Source organism: Anabrus simplex, chromosome 12, assembly GCF_040414725.1.
Source record: "Anabrus simplex isolate iqAnaSimp1 chromosome 12, ASM4041472v1, whole genome shotgun sequence".
Taxonomy (NCBI): Eukaryota; Metazoa; Arthropoda; class Insecta; order Orthoptera; family Tettigoniidae; genus Anabrus; species Anabrus simplex.
In genome coordinates, this window is record NC_090276.1 from 26,567,675 (window position 1) to 26,587,406 (window position 19,732).

At 40.6% G+C, this 19,732-nt stretch overlaps 1 protein-coding gene across 1 annotated transcript in view; it reads right to left on the bottom strand.

The window, feature by feature from the left end:
- Positions 1 to 19,732, bottom strand: part of Lrp4 (LDL receptor related protein 4) — a 315,255-nt gene that overhangs the window by 130,676 nt on the left and 164,847 nt on the right. Inside the window, exons 4-5 of the mRNA XM_068229792.1 lie at positions 3,854 to 3,963; positions 3,098 to 3,260 (exon numbers count right to left, since the gene is read on the bottom strand). Coding sequence (XP_068085893.1) covers positions 3,098 to 3,260; positions 3,854 to 3,963 — 273 coding nt within the window. The remainder of the gene's footprint in view (positions 1 to 3,097; positions 3,261 to 3,853; positions 3,964 to 19,732) is intronic.

Here is a 19,732-nt window from a genome sequence, read left to right on the forward strand (position 1 = left end):
TTTGTGCAGTTGTTGCCCAGCTGTTGGTTTATGTTGGTGCTATTCATAGTCTTCTTAAGCTGATCTTTATAACGTTTCAAAAGAGCACCTTGAAGCCTTTTGCCATGACCAATCTCACCATAGAGAAGTTGTTTAGGCAGTCTGCTATCATTCATACACTGGATGTGACCAACCCATCTAAGTCGATGAGTGATGATGAAGGCTTATATGCTGTTCATATGCACCTTGTCAAGAACGGCCACATTACTTATGTAGTCATCCTATTTGATGTTCATGATGGATCTCAGTTTCTGCTGATGGAAGCGTTCCAGTTTCTTTATGTCACGATGATAAAGTGTCCAGGTTTCACATCCATATAGTAATGCTGTTATGACTAAAGCTCGGTACACCATTACTTTAGTATATAATTTGAGATCCTTATTCAAGAAAACTCTGTGGGAGAGGCGGCCGCAAGCTGCATGGGCAGAGCGTATTCTATTTTCCACATCCTTTTCTGAGTTGCAGTGTGTAGGTAGAATACTACCATGGTAGGTGAGTTGGTCTACTTGTTCAAGAGGTGTTCCTGCTATGGTGCCGGCTGCACAAGTACTTTGGTCTTATGGGTGTTGATGGTCAGACCAAATCGTTCATAAGCTTCCTTAAAACAGTTGATGGATGTTTGAAGCTTCTCAGGTGTATGGGCAGGTGTTGCATTGTCATCAGCATATTGAAGCTCCATTATCTGAGTATTATGAGTCAATCTCTGAGAACGGAGGCTGGTTTGGTTGAACAGTCCGCCATCATACCGAAACTAAATTTACTAATTCGGGACAAATATTTCAGATTCCCTATGAGAATCAATTTCTCTAACATATTGCTTAGTTGAGCAGGTCATCTCCTTTCTCCCAAGTCTTTCCAGCACAAACCTTGCAAAATTTTTGTAATGCTACTCTTTTGTCGGAAATCACCCAGAACTAATCGAGCTGCTTTTCTCTGGAGTTTTTCCAGTTCTCAAATCAGGTAATCCTGGTGAGGGTTCCATACAATTGAACCTTAAAAACTTGAGTTATGTAACTTATCTAAAACATACATGTTTATAGGTTTCAAAATACAGTATATTTAAGTATAGTGTGATTTGGTAGAATCTGATGATGTTCTTTCAAGATCGAACATGTCATTCTATTTTAATTAAGTTGCTTCTTTTACAGATATAATTCTGATCCCATATTTATATTTTTTTTTCAGGTAGTTTGCAAATGTATTTATTCAAAATTAGTTTCAGCAGATTGAAGAAACCAACAGTTATAAATTAACTGAGTTGAAACTGAAAAGAGATGGCTTCAGATATTACAGCTGTCCCAAACAATTTTTTTTTTACGTCGCACCAACACAGATAGGTCTTATGGTGATGATGGCGTGGGAGATGGCTGCTATCTCCCCAGTGCAAGCTCACAGCTGAATGCCCCTAACCACATGGTCAATTTGCTCGTTCCAAACATTCTTGCAACTTGCACACCACACATAACACTACCCTTCACTACACTAACATGTAGTTTCCCATGCACGGCAGATGTACTTGGCTAGCAATAGTGATAGTATTAGTCTGAAACTGTAAGCATTCTTGTGGATCAGTATTAAGAATATGTAAAAAAATTTAACTCTCTCCTCATGATTCCTTTAAAGTGTTGCAATCATAAACATTAATGTAAGTTCACCAGTCAAAAATTAGTCACCCTAGGGCACACGCACAGATGGATCGTTAAGTCTGTACAGATCGCGCAGTGAACGAGTCCCATGTTCAACCGCACGCGCACTGCCTCTAGGTGAGCACAAGGTGGTAGCAATCAGTGAGACATTGATGTTTCAAGCGGACAGTATACGTCAACATGGGCAGATGTAAAGATGTGACAGAATGGCAAAAAGGGGCAATCATGTTTGGCCATACGGTGCATGAAGTTGCTGGATTTGTTGATGTTTCGCAGCGGACTGGTCAACGTGTCCACAAGCAGTGGTGTACAATACGTGGCCACAAAACACAATGTCAGAATAGTGTGGTCAGAAAAAATCCTGACTGAGAAGGACTGGAGATGCGTTTCACAGATTGTGAATCAAAATTGCTTCCAAACCAGACACAAATTTTTGAATTCTAGTGAATGAAGGTCCATCGCAACTTGCTAGTGAGAGGACATTGTGACGGGAACTGCATGCAATGAACATTTGGAATCAGTCACTTCGCACAAGGCCATTGCTCACACAGGCACATAAAACTATGCATCTTCAATGGGCAAGAAATCATTGAACGTGGACAGTAGCTGGCTGGCAGAATGCAATATGGTCTGACGAATCACGTTTTTGCCTGTATTCCAAAGATGATGACATTGAGTGCACCGAAAGCCAAATGAAGCATTTCATCCTGGATATATACAAGATAAGGTTCAAGCCGGAGGTGGGTCTGCGATGTTTTGAGGGTGCTTTTCGTATTATGGATTGGGCCTGCTCACATGAACCAACATGTTTATTTAAACATCCTGGATGATCAGGTGTTGCCTTTCAGTCAACATTTGCATGATGAGTATGCTCTTGATACCCCAATTTTTCAAGATGACATCAGCAAAGTTCATCGAGCTGGACACATATGTGACTGGTTTTATGAACACTCCTTCACCCTATTACATCTTGACTGGCCTGCAAAATCACCTGACTTGAACCCTATTGAAAATCTGTGGGACATGTTGGAAAAGCGGATAAAATGCTGACATCAGCATCCCCGCAATTTGGTGGAATTGTGTGATCAAATCCTCAACGAGTGGCTTAACTGAATGCCACATACCTGCACAACCTCGTGGACTTACTTCCTAACTGAATCAAGACGGTTATCAAGTCCTGAGGTGGAGTTACACGGTATTGAATGATGCTTGTAATGATTTCTCCAGGGTTGACTAATGTTTCGTATGGTGAGATTATATTAACTGAAAGAATATCTTGCTTATCATAAGAATGTAGTATAATTATAGCTGAAAATTTGAAAGTTTACTGTGTTTTCATAATGCATAAACTTTTAACATTACATTTCATGTTCCAGGTTGCAAAAGCCTGTATTCTGGTATTGAAAACTTACTCAAATTCTCCTGGGCTGCAGCTGCCAACCTTTTTAGGACAGTCTTCTTCATCACTGCGATCTCCACAGTCATCGTCACCATCACAGCGGAATTCCTGGCGCACGCATCGCGGATATGCACACTGGAATTCTCCCTCATTGCAGGCAGGTGGTCCTACCTCAGCTGTAAATGAAAACAAATTATTAAGTATGTGGAAGATAAAAAGGAGTTACAAGAACAGTGCTTCAGGCTAGCAAAATGATGAAAATTGGCTGGGCTAGAGAAGGCAGATTGTGTATAATCTAACAAGGAGTGGTGATTTTTGCTTGAAGAGGAAGTACACTGGGGCAACCATCCTCTACTAACACAAATTCAGGAGGAAAGGCCATCAGGTAGACAGCTCATGGATTTATTTCATAATTATAGTAACTGAAGGTGACACCTTGAATATTAGAGTGAATTAAAGTGATAAGGCCAGTTTAAAGCAAAATATCTTATTTTGCAATAAGTGAAAAACTGCAGTAAAATTCATGGAAAATAATAAGCATGAAATTGTATTCCATGTGTGAAGAGAATGGAAGACAGAATAAGGATTTTTTCAATTCAACAAAAGTACCTGTTTGTAAAAAAAAAAAATCTGCTTTACGTCGCACCGACACAGATAGGTCTTGGTTGCTGCCGATAGTGGGATTTGAACCTACTATCTCCCGGATGCAAGCTCACAGCCGTGCGCCTCTATGCACATGGCCAACTCGCCCGGTTTAAATAGAACTTACCACACTCATGTTCATCAGAGCCATCAGAGCAATCAGGTTCTAGGTCACATTTCCAAGTCAGAGAAATACAGCTGCCATCTGTGCATTGGAACTCATGATCTGTACAGGACCTGAAACATAAAGAAAATACCATCCTGTACACTCTGTCATCTTATCACCACCTGGGCACAAGAATATTTGAAGTTAAAGAAGCCCTTTCAGTAGCATTTAGAGTAACACAAGATTCAAACCTAAGCTTCTTCTCTTTTTATTACTGTATTAGCTGACCCGACAGACGTCGTTCTGTCAACAATAAATGACAATGGAACGAACTCATATTCAGTCTGTACTGCATGCAAAAATCAGAATAATGCAAATGACTACATTATCAATATCAAATGAGTTATTTTTCTACTGCTACCAAAAGTTAGTAGCAAACTACTGGAAAAACGTGTTTTCATTACCTGCAATATTAATATCTTGATTGTGAATAAGAAAATGCTCAAATAGGTCACAGCATATCACTACCCAGAAATAACCCTGTTTGACTGTAACGTAGATGGGAACTGTTCAGCAGATCTTCAAATCCCTCACAGAGCCATAATTATCCCCCGTTGCAAATCAAGTAATTTGATAAGTTGATGGCGTGAAGATAATGTGGCAAAAGTTACTCCTCTTTCTTCGTAGGAAATAACTATCATAGAAAACACTGATTCAAATGAACACTATGAAGATATTTTTCATTGTAAAGCTTTTAGGTACACAATATTTTTTGTTTGATTACCTGGCGAGTAAACAAACAAAGTTGATGGTTTTCCAACATGGGAACAGGCAACATACAACTGGCCATGCGAGAAACATGGGTGTTCAAGATTAATGCTCAACGAACGCCCCTGGGATTTATTTATGGTCATAGCAAAAACGACCCGCACTGGAAACTGCAAAGCAAAGCAAAGTCAACTCCGTACAGGCCATGAAAGCCCCTTGGAGGAGTGGAAGATAAAGGCTTCCACCATTGATAACCTCGGCACGTGATGGGGTAGAGTGGTTAGCTCTACCGTGACCATAGGATCTTTACATAAAGATATCAGCAAAGCTAAATGATTAAAAATGCAGGCATCTATAGGCAACCTCAAAATTTAACCTAAATTGGTACACATACATTATGACTTAATACTATCTGGAGAGAAATACTGTGAGGAGCTAAGACACTCCTAGAGGTGAAGTGGTGCTTGCTGATGATGATGCTTGTTGTTTAAAGGGGCCTAACATCGAGGTCATCGGCCCAATGGGTGACGTGGAGAGGGAACGACTTGTAGAAATAATTGAACACAACCTATATTTATATTAGTGTTGAATCCATAGATTTGGGGTTCCTGAGATGAACAGCGACACTCCAGATGCCGTTTAAGTCTCCATCAGAATTGGGGGTGAAAAAGAAACTATTTAAAATGACCGAGATTATGGATGTATGTGTGTATGTTTCAGCATAGGTCTCAACCAAATTTTGTACACATATAACTTACTATTTGGAAGAAACACTGTGAGGGTGAGACACCCCTAGCACCCCTATGGTTGGGGGTTGGGAGGGAATGACATGTAAAACTCACTGATAAAATGACCAATATTACTGTTGAATCCATACTTTTCAGGGTTATTGAGATGAAGTGAGACACCCTTGATGCCGTTTAAGTCCAATCAGCATAGGAGTGTAAAGGAAAATATAAAAAATTAGTGCTTAACGCACAGTTTTCTGGTTCACTAGGCTGATTGTTAACAGTCTCAATGACACTTGGAATCGTGTACATCATACCGATAGGGCAACGTATAAATACATACAGTTATCACTTTTTTAAAAAAATATTTATTTGAAGGGATGATCTACTTCCCAGTTAAGTGACTGAATGGGTGGCTATATTTCTAGAAAATAGAACTCAGAGAATTAGAGTAGGCGAATCTTTGTCTAACCCTGTAATAGTTACGAGGGAATTCCTCAAGGCAGTATTATTGGACCTTTATGTTTTCTTATATACATCAATGATATGAGTAAAAAAGTGGAATCAGAGATAAAGCTGTTTGCAGATACAATCTTCACTACTCCCGGCAGTTGGGTTCGAACCTTATGAATGACACTTCTACACTATTCATAACTGTTTAAGGAGTATGCCTAGTGTTACTAGCATTACGCATTCCTCACCTTGTCAAAGCCAAGCATAAGATTAAGATAGGGGGATAAAAGTAACAGTTGTTGTTGTTGCTCTATAAATACCACGTCTCACCATAAATGGATCTTTTGTAGTTCAAATATTTCTAATTTGCAAAATTGTAAAGAAGTAAAACAAGTAGGCACAGAACCAGTCAGTAAAATTGTACACCACACGTCCTGTAAGTGAAGAGACTCGGGGAACAACCTTCCTCTTTCTCCCCTATTAATACTGAAGGTACCGTAGTGATTTCTAGTTATTTTCTAACTGCTGGTTTTGATTTAGCATTTAGTGTCACTAACAATCCAGTGAGAGATCCTACTTGTCGATACTACGTCTTATAGTTACCGTTCATCACGCATGTTGGCACTATGTAATCATATTTTTTCGTAACTTGCGAGATTATATACATCGTTATTATTTGTGACAAAAATGTTTCCTCATCAAATCAGTCACCACTGATCTGCATTTCGGACTGTCGCTCAGGTGGCAGATTACCTATCTCTTGTTTACCTAGTCTTTTCTTAAGTAATTACATAGAATTTGGAAATTTATTGAACATCTCCCCTTGGTAAATTATTCCAATCCCTAACTCCTCTTCCCATAAACAAATATTTGCCCCAATTTGTTCTCTTGAATTCCAATTATCGTCATATTGGGTCCTTTCCTACTTTTAAAAGCACTTCTCAAACTTTTTCGTCTACAAATGTCATTCCACACCATCTCTCCACTGACAGCTCAGAACATACCACTTAGTCGAGCAGCTCGTCGACTTCCTCCCAAGTCTTCCCAGTCTAAATTTTGCAACATTTTCGTAACGCTACTCTTTTGTCGGAAATCACCAGAAAAAACCGAGGCACTTTTCTTTGGATTTTTCCCAGTTCTCGAATCAAGTAATCCTGGAGAGGGTTCCATACACTGGAGCCATACTCTAGCTCATTCCACGTTAAGAAAACAGTATTGCTCTTATGGACCTATAAGCAGTGAAGACGAAGGTTCTCCCATTATGACTAGTTGGCCCAATTAAAGTTTTAAATTCATTATGAAGGGTGTTTGTAATTGAAACCCAAGTAATTTTTAAATTTCAGATAATTTCAAAATTGTTACTAATCTTTATCAAATAAATCTATTTTAATTATTTTTTCACTAACCTCAAAATTTCCAAAAATCCTTGATTACCAAAAATGGTCGATTAAATCAAACAAGTTTTTTTATAAATCGACCTGGATTATTTTATGGTTATGATTATGAGACACCCATAATTCCTCGTGATTAAGGGATATTATACTGTACTTTGTAATGTATTATGAAATATAGATAAAAAGGATGAAGCATTTTTGGCCGCAAGTTATTAAAATAACTACGTAACATTTAATTTTTCATAAATACATTTGTAGGGTGGAAGCTCAATGGCGGCAACAGCCATCGCTTCGTTGCCTTCCTTCATTTTCCTTCTGTGTTGCTCTGGTACAAGCCTTATGCAGTCCCTCATCAGTGTTGCCAACTCAGCGGATTTTCCGCCAAATTTGGCGGATTTTTAAATGGAACAGCGGATAAATTTTCCATTTAGCGGACAGCGGTAACAATATCACCTTTCATCAGGAGAAAAAAAGTAATATAGAACTTACTACAGCATAATAGTCTACTTATTCCCGTTGTACTGAACTTATGCTGCATACTACCACTCGTTTTTAGACCAGCTCTGACCCACAGCCGCAGTCAGAATTTGTTACACTCCTTACTGTACTCTTGATGAGCCGAGTAGTACCGTGTTTGACATCGTGTTTCTTTTGACATCATGTTCTTTTTGGTACGGTACGTCAATATGTCGAAAGAAAAGGTTAAAAAGTAGTCAGATATTCCGTAAAGAGTGATTAAATAATTAAACTTTAAAAGACTAGTTGGTTGAGCTTCCCAGTAATTCCAAATACGGACGGTACGTCTATTGGCAGTGCAATATAAATGCGAAATTGTTTGACAATACGGTATTTCTTTCCGCCCTTATGAAAAACAATGAAAAAAGTAATGAAAGTGAAAATAACTTTCGAAATAGATTTGAAAATTTCCGTATGTGCTTTGCTGCTGTGAACTGCCAGAATATATTTTGAAAAAAGAATAGTACCATGTGGCTACATATGAGACCAAAGGACTTGAACCCAGCACATCTACTTCAGAGCATATACGGCAGTGCGGGGAGAAGATGATGATGATGAACTACTCTTCTGAAACTGGTGAGTTTTGAGTTAATCTCTTTCATTAAAACAGCTGGTATATGCTATTTTTTTAAATTCGAAAGTTAGCGGAATGTAGCGGATTTTCAACTAAAATTTAGCGGAGAAAATATTTATGGGTTGGCAACACTGTCGCTCATTCGCCGGGAGCTCACTTCTGTAGTGAAGTCATCTGCAGTATTTATTTGTTGCGCGCGTGTTTTCAGGCTTTAAATCGGTGCGTAGTTGTCTTGTGTTGAGTGAGAATTGTGCGATAAGGCTGTGTTTTTCTTTTTTTTCTTTCTTTAACATTAATACTGTGATCTTTTGTAGAGTCATCTATATTTGTGTTGCGTCTCTTTTCTAGCCTTTATTGTCTGAAGAAATGTATTAAATGCAATAAATGTATCCCTCACCTCTCGAGCAGATAAAATTATCTCCCCCAATTTACCTTACACTGCAATACTAAGGTTTTATGTGTGCCGTAGTTTACCTCTGATTCTATACAAAGTATCCAGTAATCGGGAGATAGTGGGTTCGAGCCCCACTGTCGGCAGCCCTGAAGATGGTTTTCCGTGGTTTCCCATTTTCACACCAGGCAAATGCTGGGGCTGTACCTTAATTAAGGCCACGGCCACTTCCTTTCACTTCCTAGGCCTTTCCTATCCCATCGTCGCCATAAGACCTATCTGTGTCGGTGCGACGTTAAGCAAAATAGCAAGAAGAAGAAGAAGAAGAAGAAGAAGAAGAAGAAGAAGATTCTGTACAAACCAAAAATAGCCCCTGTAAACTCCCCATCGTCTCCTTTAGTTCATAAAATGAATTTGTAGCTTAGTTTCTTCCGCTTTTTATCTTGAACTTAAACGCTTAATTTCACAAATTTGTGTGCCGCCGTTTTCCCGTGATGGCGCTGAGCAGAGCCGTTCGATATGGCAACCCTGTTGTCATAAGAGCAATATTGTTTTCTTAACGTGGATTAGTCCGGTTCTGCCGGGCTGAGTGGCTCAGACGGTTAAGGCGCTGGCCTTCTAACCCCAACTTGGCAGGTTCGATCCTGGCTCAGTCCGGTGGTATTTGAAGGTGCTCAAATACGACAGCCTCGTGTCGGTAGATTTACTGGCACGTAAAAGAACTCCTGCGGGACTAAATTCCGGCACCTCGGCGTCTCCGAAGACCGTAAAAGTAGTTAGTGGGATGTAAAGCAAATAACATTATTATTATTAGTCCGGTTCTATGGCTTAATGGTTAGCTTACTGGTCTTTGGTCACAGGGGTCCCGGGTTCGATTCCCGGCAGGGTCGGGAATTTTAGCCATCATTGGTTAATTTCCCTGGCACGGGGGCTGGGTATATGTGCTGTCTTCATCATCATTTCATCCTCATCACGACGCGCGAGTCACCTACGGGCGTCAAATCAAAAGACCTGCACCTGGCAAGCCGAACCCGTCCTGGGATCTCCCAGCACCAAAAGCCATACGCCATTAGCCATTTCATTTCAACATGGAATGAGCTTATAGTTGGGGTCTTACCAGAGACTTCTTTACATCCTTATTACAACCCCTAAATACCATCATAACCATATAATCTCATTTATGTGATTACCCCAATAAAGATCTTTCCTTATAGGCCTACGAACACCTAGGTACTTCCAATGATCCCCAAAAGGTACTTTCATCCCATCAACGCAGTAATTAAAACTGAGAGGACCTCTCCTATTAGTGAAACTCACAAGCTGGCTTTTAACCCCGTTTATTTGCCTGCTGTCCATCTCACAACATTGTGGAGCTCTTTTTGCAATTGCTCAGTCTTAACTTACATACTATACGGTATATATAGGTATCTATTTTCAAAACCGGACATGTCCATCTTTCCAGTGTCGAGAAAACGTGCAAAAATGTTTTATAAACATATACTATAGGATACTGTAAACCGCAGATGTGTGATCATTTATCTAAATTAGATGATCTTTTATAGGGAAAATAGCTCGAACTTATCCGGTATTGAAACCAGACCTGTCCAGTTTGAAACTTATGTGTTGGACGTGTCTGGTTTTGAAAATAGAAGCCTCATATCTAGGATAAAAATTACGAGCCCAAGATGTTCTTGCGTGAGAAAGAGAAGTCAAAGTTCTCTCATAGTTCAGTAATAATTCGAACTCTGTGCTGGATAGCTCGATACCTCACTTCAGCCGTGCAAAATTGCAAACATGTTTGTCCCTTTCAACACTGTATCACAGTAAGAAGGTGAATCTTGAATTCTCTGACGATAGGTTATACTGTATAGGAGGCTTTGGTCAGAACAAAACACAAACTATTTGAAGCATTATCGGATATCGGTGAACGAGGGCGCCAAAATAGAGGGCTATGCGGGGCGCCGGAATGTCTCGGTCTGACCCAACACGACCAGACTAAGCCAAACCACCCTCACTCTCCTCTAGTGCTTCCCTACAGGCCGCCTGTTTTCTGTTCTTAGGGACAATAGACCACCACACACCGGGCTATTAGGGACTAGGCGTGGCAGACAGCAGTAGTTTCGACATGAAAAGTGCCGACATGGAGGGGGAAGGGGAAGGCCATGATCGCCAAGAAACAAAGCAACATCGCCAGAGGTTTTCTCTCTTTCTTTTTTACCAGTCATAACACCGAGATTCACCGATTATGTCAACTAATTCCGTTTCTCCTTGCTACCTAATTTAATATTACGAGGCCTCCATTAACTTCACGCACAGAATCGCCACCGAACAGCGATTACTGATGAGTATCCAATATGCCTCATGCATCAAGATCATATTCTAGTGAAAATTTACTTTCGATTTGGCTATGGTAGAGAATACATGTCGCCCCATGTTGGCACTTTTCATGTCGAAACTATTGCTCTAATATTTTGTTTCCGAATTTGGCCAACTATGGACAGCATAGAGCTGATTCTCTACCATATACTGTACAACAATACTACTACTACTACTACTACTACTACTACTACTACTACTACTACTAATAATAATAATAATAATAATAATAATAATAATAATAATAATGTCCGCCTCTGTGGTGTAGTGGTTAGCGTGATTAGCTGCCACCCCCGGAGGTCCGGGTTCGATTCCCGGCTCTGCCACGAAATTTGAAAAGTGGTACGAGGGCTGGAACGGGGTCCACTCAGCCTCGGGAGGTCAACTGAGTAGAGGTGGGTTCGATTCCCACCTCAGCCATCCTGGAAGTGGTTTTCCGTGGTTTCCCACTTCTCCTCCAGGCGAATGCCGGGATGGTACCTCACTTAAGGCCACGGCCGCTTCCTTCCCTCTTCCTTGTCTATCCTTTCCAATCTTCCCATCCCCCCCGCAAGGCCCCTGCTCAGCATAGCAGGTGAGGCCGCCTGGGCGAGGTACTGGTCATTCTCCCCAGTTGTATCCAGCGACCCAAAGTCTGAAGCTCCAGGACACTGCCCTTGAGGCGGTAGAGGTGGCATCCCTCGCTGAGTCCGAGGGAAAAGCCAACCCTGGAGGGAAAACAGATTAAGATAGAAAATATTATATACCTTCATTATTTTTTAAAACCCATGGCACTTAACACCCTTGAAAGGGCTTTGGGCTGCCCAGCGACCGCTGCTCAGCCCGAAGGACTGCACATTACGAGGGGTCGTGTGGTCAGCACGACGCATCCTCTCGCCCGTTATTCTGTGCTTTCGAGACCGGGGCCGCCATCTCATCGTCAGATAGCTCCTCAATTCAAATCACGTAGGCTGAGTGAACCTCGAACCAGCCCTCAGGTGGAGAGGATAATCCCTGATCTGGCCGGGAATCGAACCCGGGGCCTCCGGGCGAGAGGCAGGCACGCTACACCAAGGAGCCGGCTCATTAAACATATACTGTGCCTCCGTAGCGTAACGGTTAGTGTTATTAGCTGCCGTCCTTAGGGGCCTGGGTTCGATTCCCGGTACTGCCAGAAATGGCAGGAGGGCTGGTATGTGGTTGAAATGGTACATGCAGCTCACTTCCAATGGGGGTGTGCCTGAAAAGAGCTGCACCGCCTCGGGATGAGGACACGAGTTTACTTTACTTAAAACTAAAATTAGAATGGTTGAACCGAAATCGGGAAGTTGTGGGTTTGGATCCTACTGGTGTCCGGTTGGCCATTTTGTTCTGTACTTAACACGACCTAATAGGTTGAAAGTCGATTTCGATTACAAAGCGGTCATGAAAATTCAATATTCATTAATTTGGATCGCATTTTTAAGTCTTTTTTTGCCGGTTTTATGTCCTTTTTATTGGATAAGTTAGGTATTTTTCCAGGTCTTTTTTAGGCAATTAATAAGTCTGCAACTCCTGACTATTAGTAATAACTAAAGACGAAAGCATAAGGTTTCAAGACAACTCTACATCGAAAGCCAAATCTATTATATCGGAAGACGAGAGAAAACGAAGATAAGAAAGAATAAAGAAATACTGGGCACTAAGAAAAGAACAACACACACAGAAATGATTGATTCAACGTACCCCAAATAAGGTGAAACGTAATAATAATCATAATAATAATAATAAATTTACATACCTTGGGGAATGGATCCAGCAAAATGGACTTGACAAAGAGGCCATAGCACCAAGAATCAAGAAAATGGAAGTCACTTTCCAAACCACCCGCAACATATACAACGAAACGTGCTTTCCTTTGTACACAAAAATACAACACTGTCATCAAACCAGCTGTTTCTGAGCCGTTCTGTGGTTTTCTCAGTTTGGCTGATAAACAAAATCTGGTAGATTAGAGTCCCTCGACAACCTGCAACAGCTCAGACTGTACCTATAGAGTGATAATTTCCCATACAGATCAATGGTACCAAAGCAGTCACATGAGGGCCCAAGGGATTTAGGCAGGTGCCGTTTTGGGAATTGCTGTATTAACGCATCTGACTCCTCAGGGAAATCTGATGATGTTTGCGTCATCGGTCCATAGACTGAATTGACGCAGCTCTCCATTCCGTCCTATCCTATCCTAACCTTTTCCTACCATTCTTACCGCCCACAATTCCCAACGAACGAACTGAACAAGTCCTGTGTATCTTTACATGTGTCCTATCATTCTACCTCTTCTTCTCGTCAAATTTAGCCATATCGATCTCCTCTCACCAATATGATTCAGTACCTCTTCATTCCTGATTCGATCTACCCATCTCACATTTAGCATTCTTCTGTAATACCGCATTTCCAACGCTTCTATTCTCTTTCTTTCTTTCTTTCTGAGCTAGTTATCGTCCATGTTTCACTTCAATTCACTTCCACTTTCTCCAAAAACAGCTTTAGCTTTCTAACCAGCTTAATTTATTATCAGCAGTCATTGATTCAGACAATGCATAAACAGTTCTGTTCCAATTATTTGGTCGTCGAAATTACAATACACCCGATGATTCGTGTTGATATAAAGTATATCTGCCTGCTGTCATTTCTTGATGGATACAGTACTTTTGCATCCATCTCTTGGCACAGGCCAGAGTAAAGTGTAGCTTCCACCGAAGTCCCAGTCTCATCCATGGCTGTGACAATATGGAAGTTGCTGGGGTATGGGTAGTGCCGAGTAATGACATTCAGAGCACGACTAGTGCATCTGAGTGTTATGAAAGGTGCTGCTCATAGGGTCAGTCGTGCTGAATAGTACTTTCTGACCCAGTGAGGAAAGCAATGGCAAACTACCTCACTCCTCATCTTGCCTAGTATGCCTCATTTTGGTGCTGCCATTGGTTTTTGGGGTTTTCTTATAACCGCATAACCTTTGGTGGTGCTATTTGAGGATCCAACCAGCCTCTGGGCTGATGACCTAACAGACATAAAGTATATGTAAGATAGCCATCACCAATTACATTTTAATAATATTTTAATTTTCGTTTCGGCCGTCTATGGACCACGCTTGACAATCTTCGCAGTATTTTTATCCTTCTCTGCCTTTACTCTCTGCCTGTATCTTTTCATCATTTCTCCTACTTCCTTCTTCTGCTCTTCTGTATAGGACCTCCCTTTCCTCACCAGAGTTTCCCCAGTCTCTTGGAAACAGCGGAACTGTTTGACGAGTTGTCTAAATTGAATTCTGTCCATGATAGCCTATAATCTTTCGGAACCCCCACCTTCATCAAGTCCAACCTCACTTCTCGAAACCTTCCTCAACCGGAAGAATTCAAAGATTCTCTTCGTCAGTCTGTTACTGTCCGTCCTCAACAAGTGTCCATAGAACTGTAACCTTCTCTTCCTCATCAGTTCAAACTCTCCGTCTGTTCTTTGACATATGTAATTCTTTGTTAGATTTGAGTCTTCTTTCCCCGGTTTTTACATTTAGTCCAACATTTGAATCTAATAATATTGATTGTTCAGTAACACCAGGTAATCTGTAAATGGGAGCACAATTCGTGGAAACTAAAGCCTTTTGTTCCAATTTATTTAGGAAAAAATGGAGAGGTTTCAATAGAACCTGGTGAAAAATGAAATAAATTGTAACTATGCAAAGCAAAAAGAAAAAAAGAAAACAAGCATGAAGGCCCTGAGAGGGGTGGAAGGTAAAGGCTTCCACTATCCGTAACCTCAACACTTGATGGGGCAGAGTGGTTAGCTCTACGCCCGGACGCCTTTGCCCCCAGGAATTAACCTGGTACTCATTTTTCGTGTAGGCTGAGTGAACCTCAGGGCCATGTGCACCTCCGGAAGTGGAAATCTCGTTTCTCAAATTTTTCGACTTCCTGACGGGGAATCGAACCCACGTCCTTTCGGGTGAACCGAGCACGCCTTTACCACCTCGACCCCTAATTTTAACTATGACTGCGTAAAAATGCATTAACAAATGATATACCGACTTCATCATGAAATTTTACATAATTTTGTAAGATGAAAATCTAGAAAGGTTTAATTTTCTTCTTCTTCTTTCGTTTTGACCGACTATAAGGTAAGGGTGTATTCTACCCGAAGGCAGGTCCGAACCTCAGCAGACATGTGCCTGAACCGGAGTTTACGTACGGTAGGGTGGCCAGTTCCTTTACGCTTCTCCATCCCTTACCCCGTACCAACAGCACGTGGCAACCCATCCAAATCTAGACCACGCCAAATGTTGCTTAACTTCGGAGATCTCACGGGATCCGGTGTTTCAACACGGCTACGGCCGTTGGCTGACCGACTATGGACTACGTTAAATCGAATTCAGCTTCATCTGTTTCCGGGCTTTAATCCTTGTCCAGTTCTCCTTCATCCTTTCAGTCTGCAATCTCCTCCTCTCTTCTGCCCATGGCGCTTGGGTACGGGATCTAACCTTTATTTGAAACTTCTTGGTGGCCTTGATCGTCGACTTGTAAGCATCCCTGTTGCTGATTTCCGTTACTTGTATTCCCATTTCTTACAGGTCCCTCTTCACCTCCTGATACCAGCGCACCGTAGTTTTCATGATCTGAAAAAATCTTATTATCTGATTGGTCAGTCTTCCCGGGTTCATTCTGTACATTTGTCTGAAGAACATGGCTCTCCTCTTCCGGATTCTATCTCGGATCTTTTCAATCTTGAGTTATAATTCATGGTTTTCTATCTTTCTGTATGATCCATCCTCTGTTCTTTGGGGCCCCAGTATCTTGCTCAGAATCTTTCTCTCCACTAGTTCTAACTTCTGGACCAATCCAGTTTTTATCAAGCTGCATATAAAGCCTGAGGGTATCTTGTGTCTCTAATGTGATAGTCGCGGCTTAAACGGGCAGAACACACACATATATATATCATTATATAAAGATGTAAAGTTTGTTTGTATGCAATGGCTAATCTCAGGAACTACTGGACCGATTCTAAAAACTATTTTACTAATGTAAATATTTATTATCCCTGACGGACATGGGCTATAACTTACTTTCAAAACAATTCGAGGGGGGGGGCACGGGGGTATATATAAAATACTAGGCCAGGGATGGCGAACCTAGGTCACTAGGTGACACGCGGACACGATTTCGATGGCACGCCACATGAACATAATATTTTATATATACGTCTCGTACTACAGACAGTGCATATCTTACAGTGTTTCACGTGTAAGAAATAAATATCGAAAATATAAATACTAGTTTCATTCGGACGTGCAATATGGCAACACTGCTATACTGATAGGTCTGAAAGTCAAGTGAGATAGTGTCGTTTTCTAGTGGTTTTGTATACGGACATCGCAAATATGATTTCGGTGCCGAAAAAAGCAGAAACTGAACAAAGGTGGTGATCGTATTTTTCAAGAACACTGGCCAAGGGAATTCGGACTGTTAAAAAGATGTGTTGCCTGTGTTCGAAAACAGTTGTATCCCCCATATTTAATGTAAAGCGCAATTTTGAGACTGGTCATTCAAATGTTTGTTCCATTTCAAATGGAGAAAGAGGAGAGTTCATTTCACAAAATATCCAACATTACACAAACAAACTAGTTCTTTTGTATCATCTTTCCGGCCCAGGAATAATATCAGTGCGGCTTTTTCTATCTGTCTCACTGCATAGTACAACATGCATGGGAAACAGATTTCTGACGGTGAGTTGTTGAAAGATAATTTCTTATTGACGTCCGACACATCATTTGAAAACTTCCCTAACAAACAACTAATAACTAACAAGATTAAAGGAATCCCAGCCAGCTGAACTGCTGTCAAGGATAGAATAATAAAAATGGGTGAAGAAGTTTCGGAGCAGTTGAATGCTAATTTGGATAACTCCCACATATATGCAGTATGTTTTGATGAAAGCATGAATAGCTGGTTCTTTTTTAGATTTCCTTATGGAAATGTGATGAGGGAGAAATTAGTTTAATTGTTGAGAGAAAAACTACAACATGGGAAGATAATGAAGCCAATAGAGGAAGTATTTACAAGATATATTTCACCCGTTATGCAAATATTTATAATAAATAAATGACTCAATAAATGAATGAATAAATAAGTAAATAAATAAATAAATAAATAAATAAATAACGTATTATGAAACATAATCGGGAAATTGAAAGGAAGTTGTGAGGGGGGGGGGGTGTAGGTTGTAGACATCTCGTAATGGAAATGGAAAACGACAAGTGGCACAGTCAACAGATGAGAATAATAAACCAGAGTTAAAATGGCACACTGGTTGGAAAAGGTTCGCCATCCCTGTACTAGGCTAACATAGGCCAAATATCGAATTTGTCAAACAACTACGAGACAAGGATCTGTTTAAGCGCCTTGAAGCAAAGAACAAAACTCGGTACGTCCTATGGGGCCGAAAACCATGTTTTAAGGCCCTAAAACCAACAATAATGGAGATATTGGCACCACACTAGCTCTGCTCTAGGAATTGGATAAAAAAATGAACTGCCATAACCATGGCAACGCCAGGTCCAGTATTCTTACAGCAGTGAAATTATCTAAAATATATCACAAAAACCTAGCATGTTACAGACAAGAAAATTGGTATTTGGAATCTCCTTTAAAAATAAAAGAACACAATTTTTTGTTTCCAGAAAACCCATTTAAGGGGTGGGGTTGGGGGTGAAAAGGAGTGAGGAAGGAGTTGAATTCTTTATATGAGGATACATATATCTCAGAAACTGAAGATGTTACAGTCATTAAAAATTGGTATTTGGAATCTCCTTTAAAAATAAATGAACACTTTTTTTCGAAAGTCCACTTAAAGAGGTGAAATAATAAAAAAAGCTGGTGAATTTTTAAAATGAGTTTCTTCTTCCATTTTACCAACATGTGAATTTGACCCTGTTTTAAAGCTGAATGCCCTTCCTGACGCCAACCCCGTGTGTAGGGATGTAATTAATATTGCGTGTTTCTGTTGTGGTTGGTAATGTGATGTGCTGAGTGAATGTGAAGAGGAGAGTGTTGGGACAAACACAAACAACCTGTCCTCGCGCCAGATGAATTAATCACACGCGTTTAAAATCCCCGACCCAAGCCGGAATCGAACCCGAACTCTGTGAACAGAAGGCCTCAACACTGACCACTCATCCAAGGAGTGGGGAAGTTTCAAAAAGCGTATATCTACAGTATATCTCATAAAATTAACATGTTACAGACGTGAAAAGTGGTATTTAAAATAAGGAAACACGTACTTTTTGTTTACGGAAAATCAACTTAAGCTGGAGATCGAACATAAGTGAAGAAGGAGTTGAATTCTCTTTATTAGGGAACTTATATCTCAAAAACTAAGATGTTACAGACGTGAAAATCGGTATTTGGAATCTCCTTTAGGAATAAAGAAACCCCTCCTTTTTTCTGACTTAAAAGAGGACTGATGTAGAGTTCCATGTCGCATGTTCCAGATTTAGGTCTGCCAGTAACCTGGTCATCTTAGCCCCAAAAGGCAATGCCACAAACGTGGATTACAAAGAAATGCAATTTTTCGGTGAGTTTTTATACTTTAGGGATTTTCAGATAATATCTTAGTGCAGTACCGAGGAACAATTAATTTTTATCAACTTACGGAATCCTCGTGAGCGAACCCGTAGGTAACAGCTAGTATATAGATATAGATGTAGTACTAATCTAGATTTTAAATACAGTCTTTATATAGGATTTAGATGGTCAGGGTACTTACAGGGGTTAGACAAGGCTGTAATCTTTCACCTTTGCTGTTCGTAGTTTACATGGATCATCTGCTGAAAGGTATAAAATGGCAGGGAGGGATTCAGTTAGGTGGAAATGTAGTAAGCAGTCTGGCCTGTGCTGACGACTTGGTCTTAATGACAGATTGTGCCGAAAGCCTGCAGTCTAATATCTTGGAACTTGAAAATAGGTGCAATGAGTATGGTATGAAAATTAGCCTCTCGAAGACTAAATTGATGTCAGTAGGTAAGAAATTCAACAGAATTGAATGTCAAATTGGTGATACAAAATAGAACAGGTCGAAAATTTAATGTATTTAGGCTGTGTGTTCTTCCAGGGTGGTAATATAGTAAATGAGATTGAATCAAGGTGTAGTAAAGCTAATGCAGTGAGCTCGCAGTTGCGATCAACAGTAGTCTGTAAGAAGGAAGTCAGCTCCCAGACGAAACTATCTTTACATCGGTCTGTTTTCAGACCAACTTTGCTTTACGGGAGCGAAAGCTGGGTGGACTCAGGATATTAATTAGAAGTAACAGACATGAAAGTAGCAAGAATGATTGCTGGTACAAACAGGTGGGAACAATGGCATGAGGGTACTCGGAATGAGGAGATAAAGGATAATTTAGGAATGAACTCGATGGACGAAGCTGTACGCATAAACCGACTTCGGTGGTGGGGTCATGTGAGGCGAATGGAGGAGGATAGGTTACCTAGGAGAATAATGGACTTTGCTATGGAGGGTAAGAGAAGTATAGGGAGACCAAGACGACGATGGTTAGACTCGGTTTCTAACGATTTAAAGATAAGAGGTATAGAACTAAATGAGGCCACAACACTAGTTGCAAATCGAGGATTGTGGCGACGTTTAGTAAATTCTCAGAGGCTTGCAGACTGAACGCTGAAAGGCATAACGGTGTAT